Genomic DNA, 23,104 nt, shown 5'->3' on the forward strand with positions numbered 1-23,104 from the left:
TTCCACAGAAATGCATCATTTATGCTTATGATTTTTCTCATCTTGAGTTATAAAACAAATGTTATCCCTCCATTTCTATGAAGCGAGTCCACTCATCCATCACAGAATTAGAATATGATGAGACATTCAATCTTGAAAAACACCTACACATTGAAGAAAAAAACACCTACAAATGGGTGCTTTTCTAAATTTAGGTGGCAAATGAAAGATCTCAAAGATTACATTTTCGATCTAAATTTAGAATGATTTTCCATTAAATGATTGTTTGATATTGTAATATATAATGTTTTTTAAAACTATTTATCGTTTGAAAATGCATTAAAATAATATCAATATATTAAAATCATCAAAAATATACTATAAATAAATAAATCAATATGATTTTTTTAAAGAAAAACGCACTTTTAAAAAACACCTAAAAGCATAAACTATATGTTCATCCATTCATTCAAAAACAAATTAAAATTTAACTGATTAATTTTTTATTTCATAATTATTCTCTCCAATAATTAGTATAGTTATTAAACTCGGATAATGTTTGGATTACGAGTTAGGCTAATTAATATGAATCAATCAATTTTTAAAAAAGATTAAAATGTTGTGGCTTTGAAGAAAAGTTTTTTTTTGTTAAATAAAAGCTAACTAAGTCAACTCCTTATTGATTTTTTTGTTAGATTCGACCCAAGCTAAGAAGTGAATTGATCAAGTCTCAAGATTGATTCATTATACTAAATCAAGTTTAATATCTATAATAATAACTATAATATTGGAAATGCATTGTAATATAATTAAATTCGACTAAAGGTTTTTAAGCCTTCATGTAAAACATAATTACAAAAAAAAAACCCTAACTGGTGCAGATATAATCAATGAGATTTTCCTTTTCTAGAGGGCAACATAAACACACCCATGCACGATCCTAGTTTCCAAGGTCACAAAATCTGATTAAAGCTAAAGACAATGGCATTTTGCAAAAGGAAAATCAAGAATAAGCTGCCGAAAGCCTTCTCTTCTTGTAATTGGCTTTGAAACAAGCCTGCCTCAGCTTCTTCGTTCTCTCTGTCAATTCCAAGTCTGGCAGTTCTTCGATAAGCCTTTTATGCTCCTCCAACATGATCGCCTCATATTCACTTAGCCCCATTTCCTACACCACACCACATATATCACAAGACCATATTGAATCCTCAAAAAATTATGGATCTGCCTTTTTTTCTAAATTAATTTGATAGCTTGACTAAAAATTAGCTAAACAAGTATGAGAAACTGAGCTTTGGTATAAGAAAATCGATAGAAAAACAAAATTCCCACCAAGAAATTAAGTATAAAATTCCTTAATTACTTTATGTTCAAATTTACTCTATTTTTTTTTCATATCCAAAACCCTATTCCTAGAATTCTTGTTTCGCTTATGCATGCGTTATTCATAGATTCTTATATATATACGGTCTAATATATATGCTGCTGGAGACATAGTTATAAATAAAATCTTCTTTAATTAATCAAAGCAAGAACAATATGCCATGCACGTACCTTGACATTGTTGATAAGAGAAGTCAAGCTCTTGATCTTCCTATGAGGCCACCTCATTATCCTAAGCTCTCTGCATCTTTTTTTCAATACTGTTAACCCCACTTTCATTTCCCTAGCTGCTTGAGTGATTGGCATGTTGAAATGCCTTTGAATTTCTTCCAGTTCCAATCCAACAGACCTCTTCCTCCCACTCATCTTTCTAACTTCTTCTTCTTCCTTCATGCTTGAAGAACTAGCACAATCACTTTGGACCAACATCATTGAAACTTCATTCAGCAGTTCACTTTTAATGACATTGTTGTCAAGGTTTAGACTATAAGAAGGATGGATGCTAGGGTTTATCACCGGCTTCGTGTCGATAGCATTTTCTTGATTGTACCAGGAATCAAGATTACTCTCAGAAAATATATTATCATTGTTGATAACTTCATTGTTTTTGAACCCATTAAAGTTCTTGTCATAGGGCACAAAGGGTGGCAAGTTTAGCGGCTCGAAAAGGCTTTCCAACGGGGGAAGTTCCGAGATCCTGTGAATATATGAACAAAATTTAACAAGATTAATTAAAGATCATGAGAAGTAAGAGAAGAACTTGAAAATTTGAACAACAAAGGAAGCATAAAATTATATATTGAACCATTAAAATCAGTGAGTTACATTTTTTAATTACAAGACAAAAAATGGGCGGGAAGGATAATCTTACTTGTTGAAGATATCTTGATCATCAAGAACCCAGGCCTGATAAAAATCAAGTGGATTCTCCATTTTTGGAACAATGAGTTGATGCCTTGTTGAATCCATTGAGAAAGACAAAGAGGGAAAATAAATGTTGGGGGAGGGATTGATGGGAGAAGGGTTTAAGGAGGGTTATAAATTATGGTGGAGATTAGAGATGGATTAATTGAAATATGTGCACGTCCATGAGAGTTACAAATCATTCTACTGTTTTTAATTAATGCTCACATTTATTAATTAACAATTACCAATAATCATTCTTGGGGGCTGCATGATGTATCTCTATTTAATGACTCTTCAAGAATCATTTACAGGATTTTAATGCTTGGCGCATGAATGTTGTTTTTATCGTTATATTTTTTAAAGTATTTTTTTAATTATTTTTTATTTTAAAAAATATTAAATTGATTTTTTTTTATTTTGATATTGATATACTGGTACTATTAAAAATAAAAATAAAAATAAATTCAAAAAAAATTTATTTTGGTATGTTTTAAATTAAAAAATATTTTTAATAAACATTCTACACCATAATACATTCATTCTGTACATTTTATATATGAACATTATGAGGCCAAAATAATTTTCTTATAATATTATCCCCAAAATAATAATTTTATTTCATGTAACTTGATGTTCCAAAGCAAGTATTAGTTATTTTATATTTGTTTTTTTTTATAGGAGATTTTCTATATATTTGGTTTTAGATTCTACAAGAAAGTGATTTAATCTTAATTAACAAATAATCGAAAATAGTTAAAAAAAAAACAAATTCCTACACCAATTCATTAACGAGGCATTGCTCAAACAGTAAGAATGAGTTATTTTAATTATATAAAAATTCTTTCAGCATGGTTTTCTTAAATTAGTATCTTGATAATTTAGAAGTAAAGCCAAAAAGGGCTTTGATTCCTTCACAAGAAGTGTTTCAAAAACGTTTTAGCAATTTTCACAATATTTCCAGAAAAAATTACACTTCAAAATTTTTAACATCCAACTTTTAGATAAAATCTTTATACGTGTAAATAAATTTCTCACCCAAAAATTTAAATTTATTAAATTTGACCCGACCTGACCTAACTTATAACTAATTTAAGAATTGAATTAGGCTGTTATTGGTTAAGTTCAATTGATATAATTAGTTCAAAACTATGTTATTTTAATTTGATTTTTTTAAAAAAAGTTAAAATTACTTTGATTTGATTTTTTTAAAATCAAATTCAATATAACATATATTATAATTAGATTGCAAGTAAATTTATCGCATTAAACTCATCGAAACTCAATTTGATTTGGGTTAGATTTCAAATCAATGAACCTCTTAGATTAACCTGTCAACCAAGTCGAGCCGAATATATGAACACCGGACATAATCATGCATGGTGCATGATATGTTATGCATGGGTAGAAGAAACTCACCGCATGATGGTAAAAAGAATTACCAATGAAAGTAGGTTACATGGAGATTAACGAGATTGAAGGCTCATAAATTCACGCTTAAGATTTCATAATTATCATCTTATCTCAAGTTCTTCTGGGATTTGGAGATTATTAGTAAATGCTAATTATGGTTTCAGCCGTCACTGCAAGTAATGGCTCAAGCCGCCGTTACTTTGATGTCTATCTCCTTGGGCTTCCTCAAGCCACCTTTGTCAGATTTGAGTAGAGGCCTGAACCCAAGACTCCCTCTAGCCGCCACACATGGGCTTGCCCTAGGCGACCTCCTTGCTGTCCATACAGGTCTCAGGTCTCTCTGTGTGAAGAAAAATCATCTTGTTTTGTCCCCACGAGGCTTGCCTAGAAGGGACAATCATTCCACTTTCCTTTTCTTCTGGGTTCCCACCAAATTGCCACAAATCACGGCAGTGATTTGCACATCAAATAATACCCAAAGTCCACTAATGGATGGGAAACCTATTTGAAAAGGATGAAGTGCTAGTATCTCCTCTGTTAGAATCCATTGTGCCTTCCATGAAGTTGAGATCAATGCCCTACACATCATTGGCTTAGTGAGATACATGGGGCACCGTTTGATTCCGCGACAAGGCCACGCGATTCAGAAAAATTATTTTTTTTATTTTAAATTGATTTTTTTTATGTTTTGGGATTAGAGTTGATGTCAAGCATAAATTTTTTAAAAATAAAAATTATTTTAATATAATTTCAAATAAAAAATACTTTAAAAAACATTATTACAATAATGTTAAACACTACCTTGATAAAACAAGTACCGTTAATACTAATAATGTTAAACACTATCATAATAAAATAAGTACCATCAATACCCTATAAGTTTATCCACAATTATTAAATCTAGTACGACGGGTCAATCTAGCATCAACACACCTATCCCTATCATTAAATAGGTGTTTATAAAAAATTAATCTAATTGACCTGTTCATTTACGATTCAATCAAAATTCAATTTGATTTTTTTAAAATATAAATAATATCTTCTTGTTTTTTTAAATAAACAAAATCATTTATGATTAATCCAATCAATTTAAAAGTTAATCTATCATATACATGATCCACTTTAAATCAAGTCAGATTAAATTACTGTGAATTTATCTGTAAGCACATACTCATTTAGGTAAATTTAGCGCCTAACATATGTATTTCATAGATAATTTGGACGAGTGCATAACTACAATTATGTTTAACATTTTAGCTCAAATTTTTTTTTTTTGGGAAAGCCCAAATCTTCAATAGAAGGTTACTAGACGTTTGATTTTAGAGGAAGATTGGATTTTTATTGGCCAACTTACAATGACATTGGTTACTTGTTGATCTTTACAATGGTGAAGGTCTATAGAGGGTGATGGATGCTGGGAGTTGGCAAGAGAAATCTGGGGTGTGAATAATGATTGGTGCCACTGTTTTGGAGACTTCGTAAAGTGAAATGATAGCGCCCGCTGCTGCTTTGGCTTCATATAAAGGGCATGGCCAGCCTGCAATGAGTGACATCAAGGTCACGTTTGTGCGGACAAGACAGCAGAATCCCCACTCTTCTATCAAGAAAGTGGAGCTCATGCTCTCCACATATAAGATCAAACCTATTTGATTTTATGCAGTTTCATTGATTTTTTAAAATAAACTAATTGAAAAGAAAAGGTGACATTAGATACAAATTTAGAAAATGTAATCACCATTAACGTTCAGGAACTTGGGGCGCGTGGGTGAAACCATTAGGAAGGAAGAAGGATGGTCACGGGTTACGTCCTGCTGAGAAGGTAGCATAGAAGCACTGTGCCATTCAAGCGTGCCTTTTAAGGGCATGGATAAAGAACTCCAAACAGAAGCTGGGTTTTGCAGGAAAGAGAGTTTACTTGTTACAGAAACAAATAAATTGTGGATGATGATAGGTTAATTCAACGGTTAAAATCTACCCATCAATCCATCCATCTACATGTTCTTCTTCTCTTCTCTTCTCTTCTCTTTAACGAGTGGGAAAAAGGAGGGGCCTTTTGCTTCTTGTAGGGTCATGCAATCTTGAGGTGGAGGCATGGTAGGGTAGTGTGGTTATGACCCTTTAGACCAAACAAACAAAGACAGGAGCGTAATGGGTCCTACCTAAACCCAAATGATGAGAAATGCCTAAATGGGGTTGGAGTGGCAAGGCTTATAAACCTAGAAAAAAGTAAAATATTGCCCCGGAATTGCTGGCTTTGCACAAGGGAATTATTGCATGTGTTCAAGTTATCATATTGCAGTGACTTTGTTAGTAAATCTCATGTGAAAATAGTGAGATGTTATGGAATTATATGTGAAATTGGAATCCTTGATATTGTGCAATAAAAAAAAATAATCTTCTTCATCTTGTGAAAATTGTAGTTCTTATTCTTATCTTTTAAAAATTTTCCATAATCAAAGAGAAGGCACTAAAAATTTTGTGCCTTGAAGTCACCTAAGAAGCCCCACCCCTCACACAGACGTGCTAACCTTAATGCCCGTCTCCTCCACTCCTCTACTTCATCGACTTCTTCTTTGACTCCCCTCCCTCCCTCCCTCTCACTCTACAACTCCTTTGTTTTCCCTTTATGATGTCCATTTTAGCTCCTTAGCAACAACTATTCAAGACAGCTAAAGTTGTCCTTTTTTGTCTGTTTAGTCAAAAATCTGTTACCAAACACACATTATAGTGGTCTCTGACAATTTACTTTAGCTTATTTGGGTCCTTATCTGTAGCCTACTACTTCCCTTACTTTCGTACTTTGCTGCTGCTTCCTAAAATTTGAATTGAGGCAAATGGGTTTTGGCTTATAGCCCCTCAGCTTCACAAAAAAGCCAAAAGTTTGCATCTTCTTGTGATAATTTCACAATCAGGTTAGTCATCTGAATTTTATACACAAAACCCGGTTTTTTTTTTCTGTTTGTTTCATGAGAAAATGTTAGGGGCAAGGTTAAAACTGGCCCAGCAACTGTTAAAGTTGCTGTTTTGATTAGTTGAGGGATTTGTAAAGTTCAAAACTTTGATATTCATGGGGTTTCCTGTGAAGTATTCAAAAACTTTCAACTTTCGTTATTCTTAAGGATTGGTTGTCACTTACTTTTCATGTGCTTATATTTAATTATTGATAATTAGAGTATTGGTGAAGATTCAGACAAAATGAGCTTTCTTGCAAGTTGTATTTATGAGGGAATTGAGTGTTTACTGTAATGTTTTTTTTTTAAAAAAATTGTGCTTTGTTTGTGTAGTTGCAGAAATGTGCAACCTGCAACGAGTACTGTCTGCCTTGTACTGTTGGTTTTAATTATGTTGAAATCTTGTTTGGAATATAGATGCTTTTGGTATCTTTTTATCTGTGGCTTGTTGTGATAGAGAGTTCCTGTCTCTCTGTCTCTCCCTCTCTCTCTTCTCTGTGATACTTCAGGGAATTTGAATTTGAATTTTTTTTTGGGTATGATCCTTCTCTCACACTGGATCACAATTTTTAGTATTTTAATTGGTTTCTGATTTTGGGTCCTAAACAGAAAGCAGACTTATGATTTAGGGTTTGCTGTTTGTTTCCTGCTCCTGACTTATGTGAGTGCTCACTTCTTAGTTACTGTTATTGACATTGCTGCAGGGCAATTAAGAGGACTCATCTCCTCCATGGGTACAATGACTGCATCTTCTCTCTCTAGAGAGGCGTCAAACTATGACGAGGTTTCTATGCAGCAGAGCTTGCTCTTCTCTGATAGTCTGAAGGTACTTTAGGATAAATTGGATTTACTAGTCTCTAAGCTAGCGAGTCAATGTATCTTTAAGGCATCTTAGATTTCATTTCCCAGGTTTTACTTTTCCCATGATTAAGAGGCGGTGTGTCAGTGTGTTGCATTTATTTTCAAGTCTAAGTAGCATCATGTCGTTATTGGTTCCAACATACAGCCAATACACAAGCTTCATCAGTGAAATTTTCAATTTGTAGTCAAGCCTTGTGGATGATAGTGTACATTCACATGGTCACCATTCTACTATTACAGTTTATATAGTCTGAGTGGTGGCAGAATATTCGTAGCTCACAATAAGACCGCATAAACTGGGGTCTTGCAGTTTGCTAAATTGTTGTGTGTCTATCAGGATTTGAAGAATCTGAGAAGTCAGCTATACTCGGCAGCGGAGTATTTTGAATTATCATACACAAATGATGACCAAAAACAGATGTGAGTTTCTGCTGCTCTGATTTACCATGGATGATGTTCTCAACTACAGAGGTCAATTTTTCTTTTTATTCTTTTGCCCTTAAAAAATGAAAATCTCCTGTCTATGCAGAGTGGTGGAAACATTGAAAGATTATGCCATCAAAGCTCTTGTGAATACAGTGGACCATTTGGGTTCTGTGACATACAAGGTTAATGATCTCTTGGATGAGAAAGTTGATGAAGTTTCTGGAACAGAGTTTCGCGTGTGTTGCATTGAACAGGTACACATGAAATTGATTTTTGGTAAAATGTTGGTAAGTTTGGATTCTGTTGTGATTGAGATCTTCTAAAGATAATCACTTATGACCTGATCTTAATAATATAAGTTGTTGAGGCACCAATAGGGAATCTACTTTGAAGTTAACAGTCCTGCATTCATGAAAATTAAACTTGAGAGGGAGAGAAAAAATGCCTTCTCAGCAATGAAAAGCCTCAGTGATGAAACAAGGCTAGGCTGGTTGTCTAGAACAGTATGACTTTGTGCTTAGTTAGACATGATTTAGGATTAGATTGCTTTATGACAAAAAATACGAACAGAAAAAAAAAATGGCATCTATAAAGCTTGATTGCTTTCATGGTTGCAGAATGATGAATAATGTTAAACTGATTGAATCCGAAAATGGAGTCTCACTAGGATTTCGATGCACTTAAGGACTATTTTTTGAATTTCATAATACAAACACACATGTTTGGATTTTAGGTATATGGTTGCTTGCCTAAGGTTTTAATTGATAAGGTACCTTGTCTATGGAGCTTGAGATGGAAAACTATATTTGTAATTGAATTACTAACAAATGTTAGGTATAGTAGTAGAGGGCCTTTTCTTGCTCCTATGATTCCCCTCTCGTATGATGACAGATTGTGCAATGATGATTGCTCTATAGATAAAACACCAATATGTTTCTAATTATAGTCATCACTGAAGGATGGCAACAATTCCAATTTACTGACTTCTTTTTTTATCTCTTTCCTCCAACATGGTATGGTAGAGATTACGGACATGTCAAGAGTACATTGATCATGAGGGCATCTCACAACAGTCACTGGTGATTGACACTCCAAAGTACCATAAGCGGTACATCTTGCCAGGCAATGACCCTTATCCTTTTTCTCATTCTTTTATTCTCTGCATATATATACACATCCACAGACTTTTCTTTTGCACCTTTTGTCCTTTATCTGGATTTGGAGATGTAAAGTAAATATCCTCTTTGGTTCATGTTCAGTTGGAGAGACTATGCATGGTGCCATCCGCACTAAATCAAAATACCAAGGGTGCAGCCTAGATGATGAAGATGATTGGCATCAATTTAGGAATGGTAGGGTGCCTTGCTTTTATTATGTATCATTTATTGTGTATTGGTAGCATTGGATCAAAATTTGAATGTTCTGTCATCTGACTGTTACCAAAGCTGTTCGAGCTACAATTAGAGAAGCCCCATCTTCAGCCAGGGAAACCCCGACATCTTCAGCCAGGGAAACCCCGACATCTTTGGTGAATTCAATGAGGTTTGAAATGGTTTTTAAATCTTCAAGTTATTGTGATTGTTTAGTTAGAATATGCTAATGTAAAGTTGCATTCCATGCAGAAAGGGACGTTCCCCGTCACCTTCTCCACGACCTCCTCCACAACGATCTGCAACGTTTTCCTTCACATCTACCATGCCCAAAAAAGATATAGGTTTGTGTGCATTCTATAGTGTCATACTTTGAAACCTAGTTCATTCTCTTCTTTTTTTTCCATGTGAAGTTTTCAAAATCATGTTAGTTACATTCTACTGTTGAAGAAAATTTCAAACTCACAATGCTTCTATACTGGTGCCGATCTTTAACTGATGATGCCTACTCACAAATCAGATAAGCGAAGCATTTCACCGCACCGATTTCCACTCTTGCGTTCTGGTTCTGTGTCAAGTAGGTCAACAACTCCAAATACAAGCAGGCCTACCACTCCAAGCTCTGCTCCTGCCAAAAAACGGGTGTGTATACCATCATAATATTCATTGGAAAAATTTGTAGATTTAAGCATTACTGCCACTTCAAGCTAGAATAATAATTATCATCATCTACCTTGAACACAAAATCATTGAATTTTTGTTCTGTTCTGCAGTACCCTTCCGAGCCTCGAAAATCAGCATCCATGCGACTCCAGGCTGAAAAGGAAAATACCAAAGACATCGAACAATATCCCAGCAAAAGTAAGCGTCTCCTCAAAGCCTTACTTAGCCGGCGCAAATCTAAGAAAGATGAAATGCTATATACTTACCTGGACGAATATTGAGAGTAAAAATGATGAGAGGATAAAAAAGCTAAAGGAGACAAGGAATGAGCAACGACCATGAACCTGCAGTTTTTCTATTTTTCAATACCCATTCTGTACTTGATACAGTTGATTTTTCCCCCCCACCAAGCAGTAGATAATATTGTCAAGTAAAAGTCCTTTCAAGTGTAATATTATTTTGTGTACAATTAGACGATCATCCTACAGTAATGGATTTTGTTGAGTTTCACCAAGGTTAATTATCCTTGAAGAAAAGAAAAGGAGGTTGATTATTTATTTTCAAAATTATGTGTTGCTATCTCTAATGAGTTGCATGTAGTTTTTTTATTTGGCTTGGTATCCATGCTGGTCAATGAATTATATATATTTCCTCTGTCTGTCTCTTCACTTTCTTGGGTTTCTATACCTTGTAATCTTCACAATTTTCTCTGGTTGTGTCTTTTTGTTGGCATGTGAGCCTGGCCATGTCTTTTCGGACGACACTGACAAAAATTATCACGGTTTATGCATAGCAAAACAGAATAAGCTTGGAATTGGAATGCTTATGCTGGGGGTGAATTATACAATGATGCCTGAACCATGGTTGCAAAAAACATCAAATGACTGCGGTGGGTGATGTGGAGCCTGTTATTATGTCTCTGATAACCACTTGCTTTAGTATCTTTAAATTCTTCTTTAACACAATGCCTTGTGCATATTGAGACAATAGCATAATAATCCGTCATGATCAAATAACACCTCAAACCAAAGCTTGTCAAAAAAAAAAAAAAAAAAATTCTGTAATGGACTAAGATTACAAAACATTCTACAAAACTTCGTGACTACTAATACATGTCATGATGCCATTCCTTTTCCAAATTCTTCAATTGTTTTTGTTGTGAGCGTAAGGACATCCACAAAAGCAGAAAATGATGCTCGGAGAAATCTCGCCTCAACTGCCTCAAAGTGCCTATCATTACATCAAAAAACAGATCATTGGAAGGGCAAATCAAACAGTAAGGTATTTGGCAAATTGACACAAGGGAAAGGCATGCAGTACATAGATACTTCACAGACACCAGGTAAACACACCCTTGACTTGAAAAAAGGTAAACAACTAAAGGTAGGAAGAGAAGGATAGCTAATTTACAGATTTTTTTTGTTTTCAAAGAAAGAATAATGGTGTGATTTAATTGCTTAAAAAACAATATATAGTCAGGCTATTGTTGTATTTGCGATAGGCATTATGGACCAGCTGGAGTGATGGAAGATGTAGGATTAGAGTGGAGGTTGGGTTAGAGCATGCATGAGTATAGCAGATTGGTTCATGATCACACTTGTAAGGGGACAGTTCTTTTATTTGCATCTTCCAAGCAACAAGCTGAGCAAATTCCTGCTTCATCAACAGTTTCCAAGAGGCAGAAAAATACATAATAAATAAATGCTATAATAAGCGTGTGTGATGCAGAAACACATGAATGTTATGCCTAAAGGGCTGAATGAAGTAGTCCAAAAAGCGCGATCTTGATAGGGGGGAAAAAGAAACTGGATTATCAATTGGCTGTATACAAAGAAACTCTTTTTTTTTATTGGCAAGGAAACAAGTATAAGAAAAGGGATGACAGTTTTTCTCTTGCATGTGATTCAAAGCAAAGGTTAAAATCAGTATATCACCATCACAAAATTTTGAAAACATTTCATTCTTGCCATCCTAGAGAATCCATTAGATTTAAACAATAAACAGAAAGCAAGCACTGATAAAAGCTAACCATCATCGTGGAAACAAACTTACACTGACAACTTCCCATTAGAGACCGACATCAGCCTTTTCACTTTATCAGGCTGCAACTGCATTGGGAAAAAGAGAAAAATAAGGATCTAACTAAACAACAATCAATGCAGAGATGAAACTATGCGACTGCTTCACCTCCTTATCAACAGCTAATGCTGCATATACTATAGAAGCATTCTCCTCAGACCCAAAATCTACTTCGAAGTCACTGCAGAAGACAATTTATTCCACAACATCAAACAGTGATTTATAAAGAAATTCTCAAAAGTAAATAACCAGTCACTACAATTGGTGCCTCTTGAACAGAAGCACTTAATAGAGCATGTCAACAAAACAGTTTCTGTGAATTCATCATATTTCCTTGCATATAGATTCTTTTCTATGTGAATTCATTCATCAAAATTATAAGCATTGCCTGATATTCTCAGTATTCTAGTACTGTTTGCTCACATTCTTTAAACATGTTTAACTAATTAATTCTTGAGTATCAAAAGCTTCACAAACCACAATACAGAATTTGAAATTTTGCATAATAAGCTAATTATGATAATGCAACTTCATTGTCATAAGATAATAGCTAATAACACGTTAGCCTTGCGTTGGTAAAACTTAAATATCTTATTAATTATAGTCAAAAGGAATCTACCTACTTTAATTTCTACAAAGATGGAATCTACCTACTTTAAAGTTATAGACCCAACATGTTAAAAATGAAAAAAACTTATTTTTCTTCTACATTCCTTCAATTTCAAAACAAGTTCCTTTCATACAGCTAAATTGATAAAACCAAAATCACAAATAGGGACAGCAAGCCAAAAAGAAAAGGAAAGAATCAAGACTAATTTCCTCTGCTACTTTACTTCAAGCAACAGCATATTGACATACTTTCAGCACCAATGGTAAAACTCAAAAACTGATAGCTATAAATCACAAGTTTTTAGCTATTTTGATACAATTTCTGCACTATAAATCAATTTTTAAAAAGAAACCCACAAACAAGAAAGCATCACTTCACAAACCATGTCATTCAAAACTATCCATAGAAGACAACACTAAAGATCGAGTCTTTATTACTTTACACGATTAACATCAAATATGAAAAAAACCCAAATCAATCCTCAAGCCAATAAATGGAAAAGTAAAAAAATTTCATGACTACACACACACATACACAAGATATTTGCTGATGAAAAGTATGACTTTAGATGTATTGAGATAAAGAAACATAAAAAGAAAAACTCCAAGAAACTATAGACACAGAACAAAAATGCAGTGAAACACAAAAGGGATTTGGTAAATAAAGAGAAAGATAAAGAAAGTACCAGCTGAAATCCCATTGGGCATCCATAGCAGCAGCAGCAGCAGCAGCAGCAGCCATCACTTGATGTTGCAGTAATGACTTGGCTTTGACACCCTTTTTGCAGTTTTCACAACTGAAACTAACTATAAGTTTTAGCCATAATTATTCAACGGTGCCGTTTCATGTCTTCAGAGAGACAGGTAGGGGGACTTGTTAGTTGTTACATAATACGATGTAGTTTTTATTTTTAATGATTTGGATGCAATATTATTTGTTTTGACAAACATACCCTTGAGAAAGGATGTGAAGGACACAATATTTCTTTTTTCCTTTTTCTTTTTTTCTATTTTAATGGTATGAAAAAATTAGGATGAGAAAAGATGCTTTATTTCTATCTTTATAGTTTTAATTCTCTCAATCTTACCTTCCAAAAAAGTAATAAGGACAAGATTGAAATTTTTAAAACTATAAGAGTGACATTATAAAATTATAAACTATAGAAACAAAAGTGGAACATTGATAAATCAATAAGGACAAAATTATACTTTATTGGAAAGTTTTTCTAAGACCCATGTAGAATTTAAACCCATTTAAGAGTCTGAATTTTTTGTTTTTATCCTAGGATAATAAGTGTTTTTAAATAGTTAATTAAGACTAGGTTGTTTTTTTTAATAAATTTTAAATTTTGTTTTTATTAGATGATAATAAGTATTTTTAATTCGATTTATATATTATTTAAAACTATTTTTTTAAAATAAATTTCAAAACTATATCTTCATATCAATATGATGTACTTAATGAAATTCAATAAAATTTTTAAAAATATACTCTATAACTTAAATTAAAAAAAAAACATAACTTTTTAGCTAAATGTGTGTTTGGTATTATGATACACGATATTTTTTAAAAATAATTTTTATTTAAAAATATATAAAAATAATTTTTTATTTTTAATATTAATACATTAAAATTATAAAAAAAATATTAAAAAATAAGTTTTTAAATAAAACAGACTTTTAAAAAAAAATATCAAAAGTTTTCACTGGAGCCTCCCAGAGTTCCAAGAAGGAAAGGACACAAAAGTGAGGAAACTTGTGAAGGTTAAATTGTGGAAAGGGCATAAGAGGATATTCCAGCAGAATATTTGATAAGACTGGTCCCTCTGCCTTGTAATTTATTAAATTGTATTTATTACTCTTTCCGTTCTTTCTTTTCTTCCAAGCTCAGCTTCTTGACCAAAAGATACGCTCACTGCTCACAGCTTCCATTTTCATTCCAGGATTCAGCAACAAGTTTCAGCCACCACGCTCTTTTTCAACAGGTACAACATATAAATCCTCTGATTTGTTTTCGTTTTCTCATGAGATCAGCTTGTACCTATGGGCATGCATGGAGGTTTTGTCTACATGTTTGTATCATGCACTCACCATAAGTTTTAGAGGGTCTTTCTTTTATAATATCTACAAAGAAATACTAGCTAGAGTTCGTTCTCTCTAAAATTAATACATGCTTTTGGTGAGAAACTTATTGATGATTAAGAAGAGTCTTAAGTGCATACGACCATCAAATGGTCTGAATCCAAATCTTGTTTGCGGCTGTTCCCTTTTCTTGAATTACTAGTAGCACTGTTATTGAACTCGGTCATGTCGAAAGCGTCTCCAGCGGATTTCACAAAAATAGGGAGAGGTTGACTAGGTGTTAAAGCACCATGACACCTTAGAAAAACCAGTCAAAAACTGTACTTTTATAAAGTTTTTTTTAAAACTTTTAGATTTTTTTTTGGTTCAACTAGGGATCCGAGATTTGTGCCGTGTCAATCACTTATAACTAATAGTTGCCTTGACATAATTTTCTTGCAATCATTTTTTTAATTATCCGGTGGTGATAACTAGTAGTTAGGCATGCTTTAGCAGCTAGTGTGGGCGGGAAATTTATCTATAAAATTAGTCGCGAGTTCATTGTCAAATGATCCTGAGAGTACATTTGTTAATTTAGGTCTTTTTTCTCTGTATAATTGGATGTTTGTCTCGATCGGTTTGCATTTGCCTTGTCTTACTTGTGTTAAGAACGGAGCAGTCACTCCATGTCTAATTTTTTTCATTTTTCTAGTGCAATATCATGATGCTTTTGTTAAATGTAGAATTTAGAAGGTCGGTGCTTGTCAAAAAGACTTGCCATGGCCATTGCTTCTACCAGAATACATGGCCAACTAAGCCAACCTTTTCTTCTAGTTATATAGTTATGCTTGTGATATAATAATATACTCAAGAAATAATCTGTTTGCGACATAAACACACAGGGGAAAGGATGGCAAGTTTTTTTCTCAGAAGGGGTAAGCAGTAAAAATGATTTGCTGCTGGTATACAAAGCCAAAATGGGTCACTTATTGTGACTTCTCCATTGAGGTCTTTGCTCACCCCCAAACCAATTTATTAATAACATTGTTACTTGGTAAACAAAATCCAAGGGCTTGAGATATGCCTTGATGGTGGTTTCAGGTTTCTTTATACAGCCTCCTGAATCATGATGTTAATTTATGTCATAACAAGGTCTGCTTGGCCTTGTTGCTCTTTATTTTGAATGTATAGTTCCCCAGTTATGGTCACATGGGGCCACGCCACAAGGGTCACAAGTCAATAAACCTGCAAAATGAACAGAAATGAAATGTTTCAAGTTTTTCCCCTTTGCAGAAGAATGCCTTGAACAGAGAGCGAGAAACCTTATGAAATTACCTGTAAAAATGGTGGATTTTATTGACTAATTAGCTTATGTGAGGGAAGATCCAACTCTGGCTGGATGCCGACTTCTTATGGCCCTTTGTATATACTCAAACATGAACACAAAGAGACCGAAGACATATGATATGCTTAGATGCAGCTTTTCGATGACACAAACTGTCGAGCAGATGTCGTCGGTTTTACCCTCTACACATGTTTTACCTAATAATGATCCTTTCTCTGACCACCCTGGACAAGAAGGGGAAAAAACCAGCCAGAAAATATTAGCTCATGACTTTAAAAAAGAATGGCAGTGCATGGTACTTGCATGTATAGATCCAATCATCCTTTCTTCCACCAGATTTTAGTCGCTAGAGGCATCCATTGAAGTCTCAATCAATGGATTCCATTTAGGAAAGTTTCTTGATGCACATTCTCTATTTTGAACTACTTTAATGAAAAACATGCTCAAATTTTCGTTGCCAAAGAGATAGGCATTCCTTTTAGGAGAGAAGTTAGGATGGTGCAGGCCAGGAATCCATGGAGTTTGAAATAACATGTCCTTCGGACGATCTCCCTTTTCTTTCCTCATTCCCAGAAAAGAAAAGGGGAAATATAGACTACAGCATGCTCATGGTGGCAATCCCAACCATTGCTAACACCCAACAGAAACCCTTACTGAATGTGGATACTTACGAGAGCTTTCCTTGGGAAAATTAGTCCAAACATGTGGGTTCATCTTTTTATCCGAAGCACTGATCAGGTCACAAAGAGCTTGATTGACCTGAAAAAAAAAAAAAAAACCAATACTTGGATTTTTACGCATAGTCAAACAAAATTAAATAAACCGCAAAATGCAATTTCTGTGATGCACTTCTGCCGGTGGTGAAACACCAATATTTCGTATTTTTGTTAGTTTATACAAAAAGTGGTTAAGCATTTCGTGATTGAATCATGGACTTGCCACATCCTTCTACACAGCAACATATGCATCTACTATTGTTCTTAATCAAGTGCAATATTATAATATTTCCAGTTTCACCATGGAGAAAAAAAATATTTCTCGATCAATGTTCATATATGCATTCGTTACCCTAAAATAACAATAATTCTTTATTGCAGAACAAACACCATTCCATAATGCAATGGTGCTGTCATGCCATGTTTCTATATAAGATAGCAGGAATACCTCTTCGGTCCTCTCATGGCTCACTAGATGCCCACCGTGGAGATCAACCAATCTAGCAAAAGGCTGCAACTTCTTTGCAAGCCTCCTCGCGTAATATATTTGAGCAATGATATCATGCCTAGCCATTCCGAGCACCTCAAATCAGTCATAAGCAGGTAAAGTACTCAAGGATGTAGTCATTATGGTATATCATTACTACACGTGACAAAAAATATTCATCTTCTTTTCTGATACGTAAATAGTAAGAATCTACTACCATATGCACCTAGGGCTACCACCCATTAAGAAAAACAAGAGAATCTACCAACGAAGACCATTGACGGCAGACTGGCTATGTACAAAATAAGCAGTCTATAAAGCTCCAGAACTCATTGGCAAAACACTATCAAGTATGCTGCTAGAGTATAGTTTTGACTTTTGATATTTAAAGAGTTAAGATAAGCGTTCTGAAATGTGATGACATGAAACATGGAGAATGATTCATTGCCTTGTTAAATAAAATGTGTTTGCATCTGCAAATTGTCTTAAAAATAATTTAATATCAGAAAAAAACTAATCAGAGCCTGAAACTCATTATCTGTCAATGGTTCTTTGATTTTTGACTGCTCTCAACTCATCAATCAATAATGTCATTTCTAAATTTTGGGAAGGTTTTTTTATGTACTGAATACTCAGATGCTTGACAGCATATAGAAAACATGATTTTGACCAAGTATTTTCTGCATGATAGACCCACTCACTTGCATTGCATCCTTGCGCATTTTGGCTTCTTTTATACTACTAGACCAAGACAGATTTCTAACTTTATGAATCATATTATCCTCCACTCAAGTAATTGATAAAATGAAAAGCTGTTTAATTCATCTCAATGAAACCACATGAAAACATAATTTTGTAAGAACTCGCTGTGCTTCAGGGCACCATTTCACACAATCTTTCTTCAAACATGTTCTTTTCTAATGAGTTAGTAGCTTTGTATATTTCATTCGCCTGCATAATAAAAATTTAAAATACAATGTATAGGTAAAAGGAATAATATTAGATTAATGATTTGGCAGAAATCGTGTATTCCACGGAAATAAGATAGAGAACACAACCTGCCATGTATGACTGATACAAGAAATCCAGCAGATCTGATTAATTCAATTTCTGTTCGTGTCATCTTATGCGTCCAGCAAGCATTGACTTGACCATCAAAACCATAACTAGACTGCATTCCAGTTGATGATATACCTTTGACGTATTCCTGCATCATGTTTTTTTTTTAAGGTCCAGCGAGAGACATACTTGTGTAATAAATGGAAGGTCAATACAAGTTGCACAGTCACAGTCACAAGCAAATTAACTAGGGGTCTCATATAAATTTTTTTAAGAGCTGAAAACCTGAGGCTAGTCCTAGTCGCATTCTGAGGAGAAACTTCACTGCAATCATAACTCGCTGGAAGCTGGGAAACATACATGTCTATGATAGTCACATCTATGGATGTCAATGTGTACTTTTAGGTCACCTTCCTGATAAAATGCTAGATATGAGCTTAATTCAGCAATATTTATGCAAACCAAAGGATGCTGATTTTGCAGCCGTTGCTTACATGGTTGATATTATCTGAAATTTCTTAGTTGTTTTGTTCTATGGTGTTAGTATGCACCCATCAATACACTATAAGAAAATCAGACACTCCTAAGAAGCAAAGTCTAGCAACGTCTTACTGTAAATACAAGGAAAGAAAGAACAAATATTAAGGTTTAAGATTATCACGTTTTTCATACCTGATACAGAATTGCTCTTCTTGTGCTAGACCCAACATGCTCATCAAGATATTCCTGCAGATCAGAAATAAACATCATGTGAGTTCCTGCAGTCACAAAACTGACTCGAGACACTATCAGAGAGTAAACATGCCAAGTTTGTCTTTGCACATTCCATTTGGTTTTTTTAAAGACGCTCCATATCTGGTGGGGAAGATTTCTTTCCATTTTCCAAAGTAGCTATAAGCCTCTTTACAGAATTTCTCCAGAGCTACCCAAATTCCTGGTCCGCTTCTCATCATTACCTTTGTGTAGTGGGTGTCTAAGTCAACTGCAGCCCTTTGCTCAGGAGTTTTTGCCTTCAAGAAACGGATAGCGACAGATATTGTTCGACTGTCAAGCTGCAAGATACAAAAAATTCATCATTTTTTAATCATGTGACTCGAATTTTAAAACAGGAAAGACAATACCCTCTGGTTCTCGGAAAAGAAAAATGCACTTTATGGCTGGTGACAACCAAATAGCTTAAAATGTGGTTGAGAGCTTACAAAACTAATGGATGTGACGTGAATTCTGATAAGAGAGATTCCCAGTGCACATTAGCACGAGAAACTACTCAGACAGTTATATTTTCTTCACCCCTCTTTGGCAATCTCCATCAATGGTGAAAACAAGAACACTCAAATCAATTACAGAACCAGAGAAGATCTAGTTCTCTCTGTGCCCTCACAATGATGTAATATTAACCTTATATATTGATCATTAGCAGCTCAAAGGCTTATCAAATATTATCAAAAGAAGATCCAACACTAACAAAGAGTGTTACAAATAGCGTTATTAAAACATTGTTTGTTTTTGTGTTTGAAGCTACCTTTGAATGTGTTTCAGTTTCAAAAATACATTTGGCTTGAAAAAACATCAAATTATTTTGATATACCGATGTTAAAACATTAAAAAAATTATTTTCCCAAAAGGCCAAAGGCTCGGTAGCACAAAAGATAATCTTCAAACTAGGTTAGGTCGGGAAAGAGAAGTTCACACAGGGCCAAAAAGTTGTAGCTGGGAACTTAATCAGTGGATTTTTGTTAGCAGCTAATCCTGTATCAATCTTAAACACTATGATGTTTATATTAAATAGATCAGATGATTGGAGGACCAAATCCACAAATCACCTCCAAAACAAGGTCGGTTTTTTTTTTTTTTCTCTCACCTATAGAACAGGCCGTTCTGGTGCCAAGTTGCAGGCCGAGCATTGTGACTTTTGATGTGATTAATGCACAGAAGCGTTGATTAACTTGCCAGTTGATCCATAGTGAAGCAATAATTTAAAAAGTGGCCATGTCCGACCCCACTAATATCCAATCAGTGTTTTCATAGTGAAGATGAAATACACATCTTATCAAGCAAACTCTGGAAAATACACATCTTATCACCTATTACTGAAGTAGATTCACATGTGAATTGAGTGAATTTGAGGGAACTAAGTTAGTGTTGAAGAGTTCGTAGAAACATGTAGACAGCACAGCTGAGCAGCGACATGAAGATATATAATACCTTTGGTAAACATTCGAAACCTCCACCGGTCACATTAAGTAATGCCAAAGATAGAACTCTGTCCGGCACCATTGCTGCTAACTTGCAAGCTATCATAGCACCTGTTTCAACAGTGACATAAACCAAACTCAGAATCAGTTGTTGCGAGCAGTTGATTTCAGTTACATTAAGTAATGGCAATAACAAAAATGGGAAACTCAGAATCACTGACTCACCCATTGAATGGCCAAATATATGAGCTTTTCTCCAACCCAAATGATCCATCAAAGCAATTGCATCTTTTGCCATTATTTTTGTTCTGCACTCAGCAATTAAAAATAAAAAACCAATGGATCCCACACGCCTTTTGCTTAAACAATTAGCTGCTCTTTTATCAACAACCAATTATATTGCCAAGCAACACAAGTATCAAAAACTAATGAAGCTTCAACATGGATAGGTTAAAATTACCTATGATTTCTCTGATTCTACACAACTATTAAACGATAAAATTCAATTTCTTTCCTATTTTTCTCATAACCAAACGAGAAAAAAAAAATCTCAAAAGAAAGTTGTAAAGCAAATGGAGCTTCAACATCCACCTTCAAGAAAGTAAAACACAAAACCCAGATCAGAAAACATACCAAAACTACAAAAAGAAATCATAAGACATATCCATGCATCAAAATTCAAATGACCCACAACAAAAGAATCAAACTTGAACAACCCACATAAAATATTCAATGAAATTAGTCTAAGAAAACTCACGTATATTCAGATTTCTTGGTGGGCACAGAACTCCTTCCCATACCACGATTATCAAAGGCACAAACTTGAATACCATTGCCACCATACCCACAACCCCCACTATCACTTGAGTTCGGATCAATGGCCCTCATTCTATCGTCGTCATTGGACCTCTCTGTACCTGTAAGTCCCTTTATTTGTGGACCCCATGAATCATGTGTCCCAGCCAATCCTGCTCCCAGCAAACAATCCACAATTCATCCATAAAAGAAACCCAATTCAAAACTGAAAAAGAAAGATTATTTTTTGATGATTGTTATTACCTATAATGAGAAGAACTTTTGTGGGGCCATGACCATAAGTCTTGTAAAAGATTTTGATGCCTTTGTTGTTGTTGCTGCTGCTGCTGCTGCTGCTAGCAGCATCAACTGTATCATCTAAACTGGTCTGTTGTTTAGCTACCTCACAAAAAGGCATGGTGTTTGCTTCGTATACAAACACAAACTGTACAGTATAGCACAAATGGAAAGACAGGAAGGAGTTTGGACAAGAATTTGCAAGCTTCCAGAAAGAGAGGAGAAAACAGAGAAGAAGATAATTCGGTGATGTTGGGGTGTATTTATTGGGGAGTTAATTATCACTTAGTCCCTATATGTTTGGAAATGTCATTTTCTAGTCCCTGTAAACCTTCATACATAATTCAGTCCCTTCATCACTTTGTTTCTATTTATTAGCCATTACTTTTTCAACCAGTGGTTAAACTAACAACTTGATATAATAACTAATTAATATAAAATAATTCACGATTCATATCTTCTAATTGCACAGCCACAAGTACAACAGCGCCAATAAGATCTTCAACCATACCAAAAGTTGCAACTATCCAAACGCAAGGCATATATAAATACTAAATGTGAAGCTTTTGAACTACATGGACTAACCAATCAGTTGTTTTGAAATTGAAGGACTAATATATAATTTACTCTTGATTGGGGATGAAGATGACAAGTTTGGTGGGGGTGGCAGATGAGAACCGGATGCTTTTTTAGCCGCATAGATAGAAGGCTGTTTCTGTTCATACAAAGTCAAAGTGTTTAATTTGGGCCATGGGGCAACGTGGGAAAATTATGAAGATTCCAAGTAGCGACGCCTAGTGTGTGTGCACACGGTGGTCGGTCCTTTTAGAGTGAGGTTCACCTAATCACAAATCTTTTATTTTATTTTTCTTGAAAAATAATATCATTTTATTTTATTTTAATATTATAAGCATGGTTATAAATCTAGGATTTAATTTAAGTAATGAAAGTTGATTTAAGTAAATTTTAATTTTTAAAAATATATCTATTAAGATGATATTATTTTGACCAAAACATTTTGTTTTCTTTTTAAAAAAAATTAACGAATTATGGGTCGGACTTTAATCGGGTCAACTTGGACATCCAGGTTTTTTTCTTTTTCTATTTTTATTTAACACGAATCAATATAGGTCATTGGTTGGTTGAGTCCTGAATTTAGTTAGTTCAGGTTTTATAATTATAATTATAAGTGAAATTATAAAAAATAATTTTTTATGTATTTGTTAATTTCAATTTAATCTAATAAATTGATTAGAAAAATTCAAGACTGAAGTCCTAATCTGGATTAGGTTTTAAGTTGAATGAAAAAAATATTAACTTAGTAAAACTCGGTTAATTTAGCAGGGTTTTTAGTTATCTCGATTTACCTAGTTAAAACCAACTAAATCAATATTAATAATTTTTATTTAAAAAATTGAAATTTATATATATATATATATAACTAGACAATTAACAGTTTCATGATCAGTCAACCAACATGTGCAGACTACGTTGCTTTTAATCAAAGATTATTTC

At 34.1% G+C, this 23,104-nt stretch overlaps 4 protein-coding genes and 1 long non-coding RNA gene across 6 annotated transcripts; 2 read left to right on the plus strand and 3 right to left on the minus strand.

The window, feature by feature from the left end:
• Positions 1 to 917: 917 nt before the first annotated feature.
• On the minus strand, positions 918 to 2,292 carry LOC7496404 (protein RKD4). The gene is made up of 3 exons (XM_002318397.3): positions 2,231 to 2,292; positions 1,531 to 2,056; positions 918 to 1,144 (listed from the first exon to the last, which is right to left on the minus strand). Exons 1-3 carry the CDS (start codon positions 2,290 to 2,292, stop codon positions 983 to 985), a joined length of 750 nt encoding a protein of 249 aa, XP_002318433.2. The 3' UTR covers positions 918 to 982.
• Positions 2,293 to 6,174: 3,882 nt separating this feature from the next.
• LOC7464280 (protein ABIL2) lies at positions 6,175 to 10,512 on the plus strand. Of its 2 annotated transcripts, XM_052446079.1 has the most exons (11): positions 6,175 to 6,587; positions 6,960 to 7,162; positions 7,331 to 7,452; positions 7,825 to 7,907; positions 8,017 to 8,167; positions 8,936 to 9,035; positions 9,173 to 9,265; positions 9,359 to 9,455; positions 9,536 to 9,627; positions 9,804 to 9,925; positions 10,057 to 10,512. In XM_052446079.1, the coding sequence occupies exons 3-11, from the start codon at positions 7,357 to 7,359 to the stop codon at positions 10,225 to 10,227; spliced, it is 1,005 nt and encodes a 334-aa protein (XP_052302039.1). In that variant the 5' UTR covers positions 6,175 to 6,587; positions 6,960 to 7,162; positions 7,331 to 7,356; the 3' UTR covers positions 10,228 to 10,512. The 2 variants fall into 2 exon arrangements, with proteins under 2 accessions (XP_052302039.1, XP_024438661.1); XM_024582893.2 differs by lacking the exon at positions 6,960 to 7,162.
• A 364-nt stretch (positions 10,513 to 10,876) lies between these two features.
• Positions 10,877 to 13,499, minus strand: LOC7496405 (uncharacterized). The gene is made up of 4 exons (XM_024582896.2): positions 13,321 to 13,499; positions 12,134 to 12,206; positions 11,999 to 12,054; positions 10,877 to 11,176 (listed from the first exon to the last, which is right to left on the minus strand). Exons 1-4 carry the CDS (start codon positions 13,374 to 13,376, stop codon positions 11,062 to 11,064), a joined length of 300 nt encoding a protein of 99 aa, XP_024438664.1. The 5' UTR covers positions 13,377 to 13,499; the 3' UTR covers positions 10,877 to 11,061.
• A 956-nt stretch (positions 13,500 to 14,455) lies between these two features.
• LOC112323633 (uncharacterized) lies at positions 14,456 to 19,774 on the plus strand. The gene is made up of 4 exons (XR_008056990.1): positions 14,456 to 14,619; positions 17,138 to 17,359; positions 19,004 to 19,110; positions 19,269 to 19,774. It is a non-coding gene; the product is annotated as an uncharacterized LOC112323633 (long non-coding RNA).
• Positions 15,632 to 21,832, minus strand: LOC7464281 (uncharacterized). The gene is made up of 11 exons (XM_002318399.4): positions 21,557 to 21,832; positions 21,255 to 21,465; positions 20,723 to 20,805; positions 20,508 to 20,608; positions 19,259 to 19,354; positions 18,975 to 19,028; positions 18,302 to 18,450; positions 17,205 to 17,322; positions 16,712 to 16,799; positions 16,031 to 16,264; positions 15,632 to 15,940 (listed from the first exon to the last, which is right to left on the minus strand). Exons 1-10 carry the CDS (start codon positions 21,708 to 21,710, stop codon positions 16,065 to 16,067), a joined length of 1,254 nt encoding a protein of 417 aa, XP_002318435.4. The 5' UTR covers positions 21,711 to 21,832; the 3' UTR covers positions 15,632 to 15,940; positions 16,031 to 16,064.
• Positions 21,833 to 23,104: the final 1,272 nt, after the last annotated feature.

Source organism: Populus trichocarpa, chromosome 12 (assembly GCF_000002775.5).
Source record: "Populus trichocarpa isolate Nisqually-1 chromosome 12, P.trichocarpa_v4.1, whole genome shotgun sequence".
Lineage (NCBI taxonomy): Eukaryota > Viridiplantae > Streptophyta > Magnoliopsida > Malpighiales > Salicaceae > Populus > Populus trichocarpa.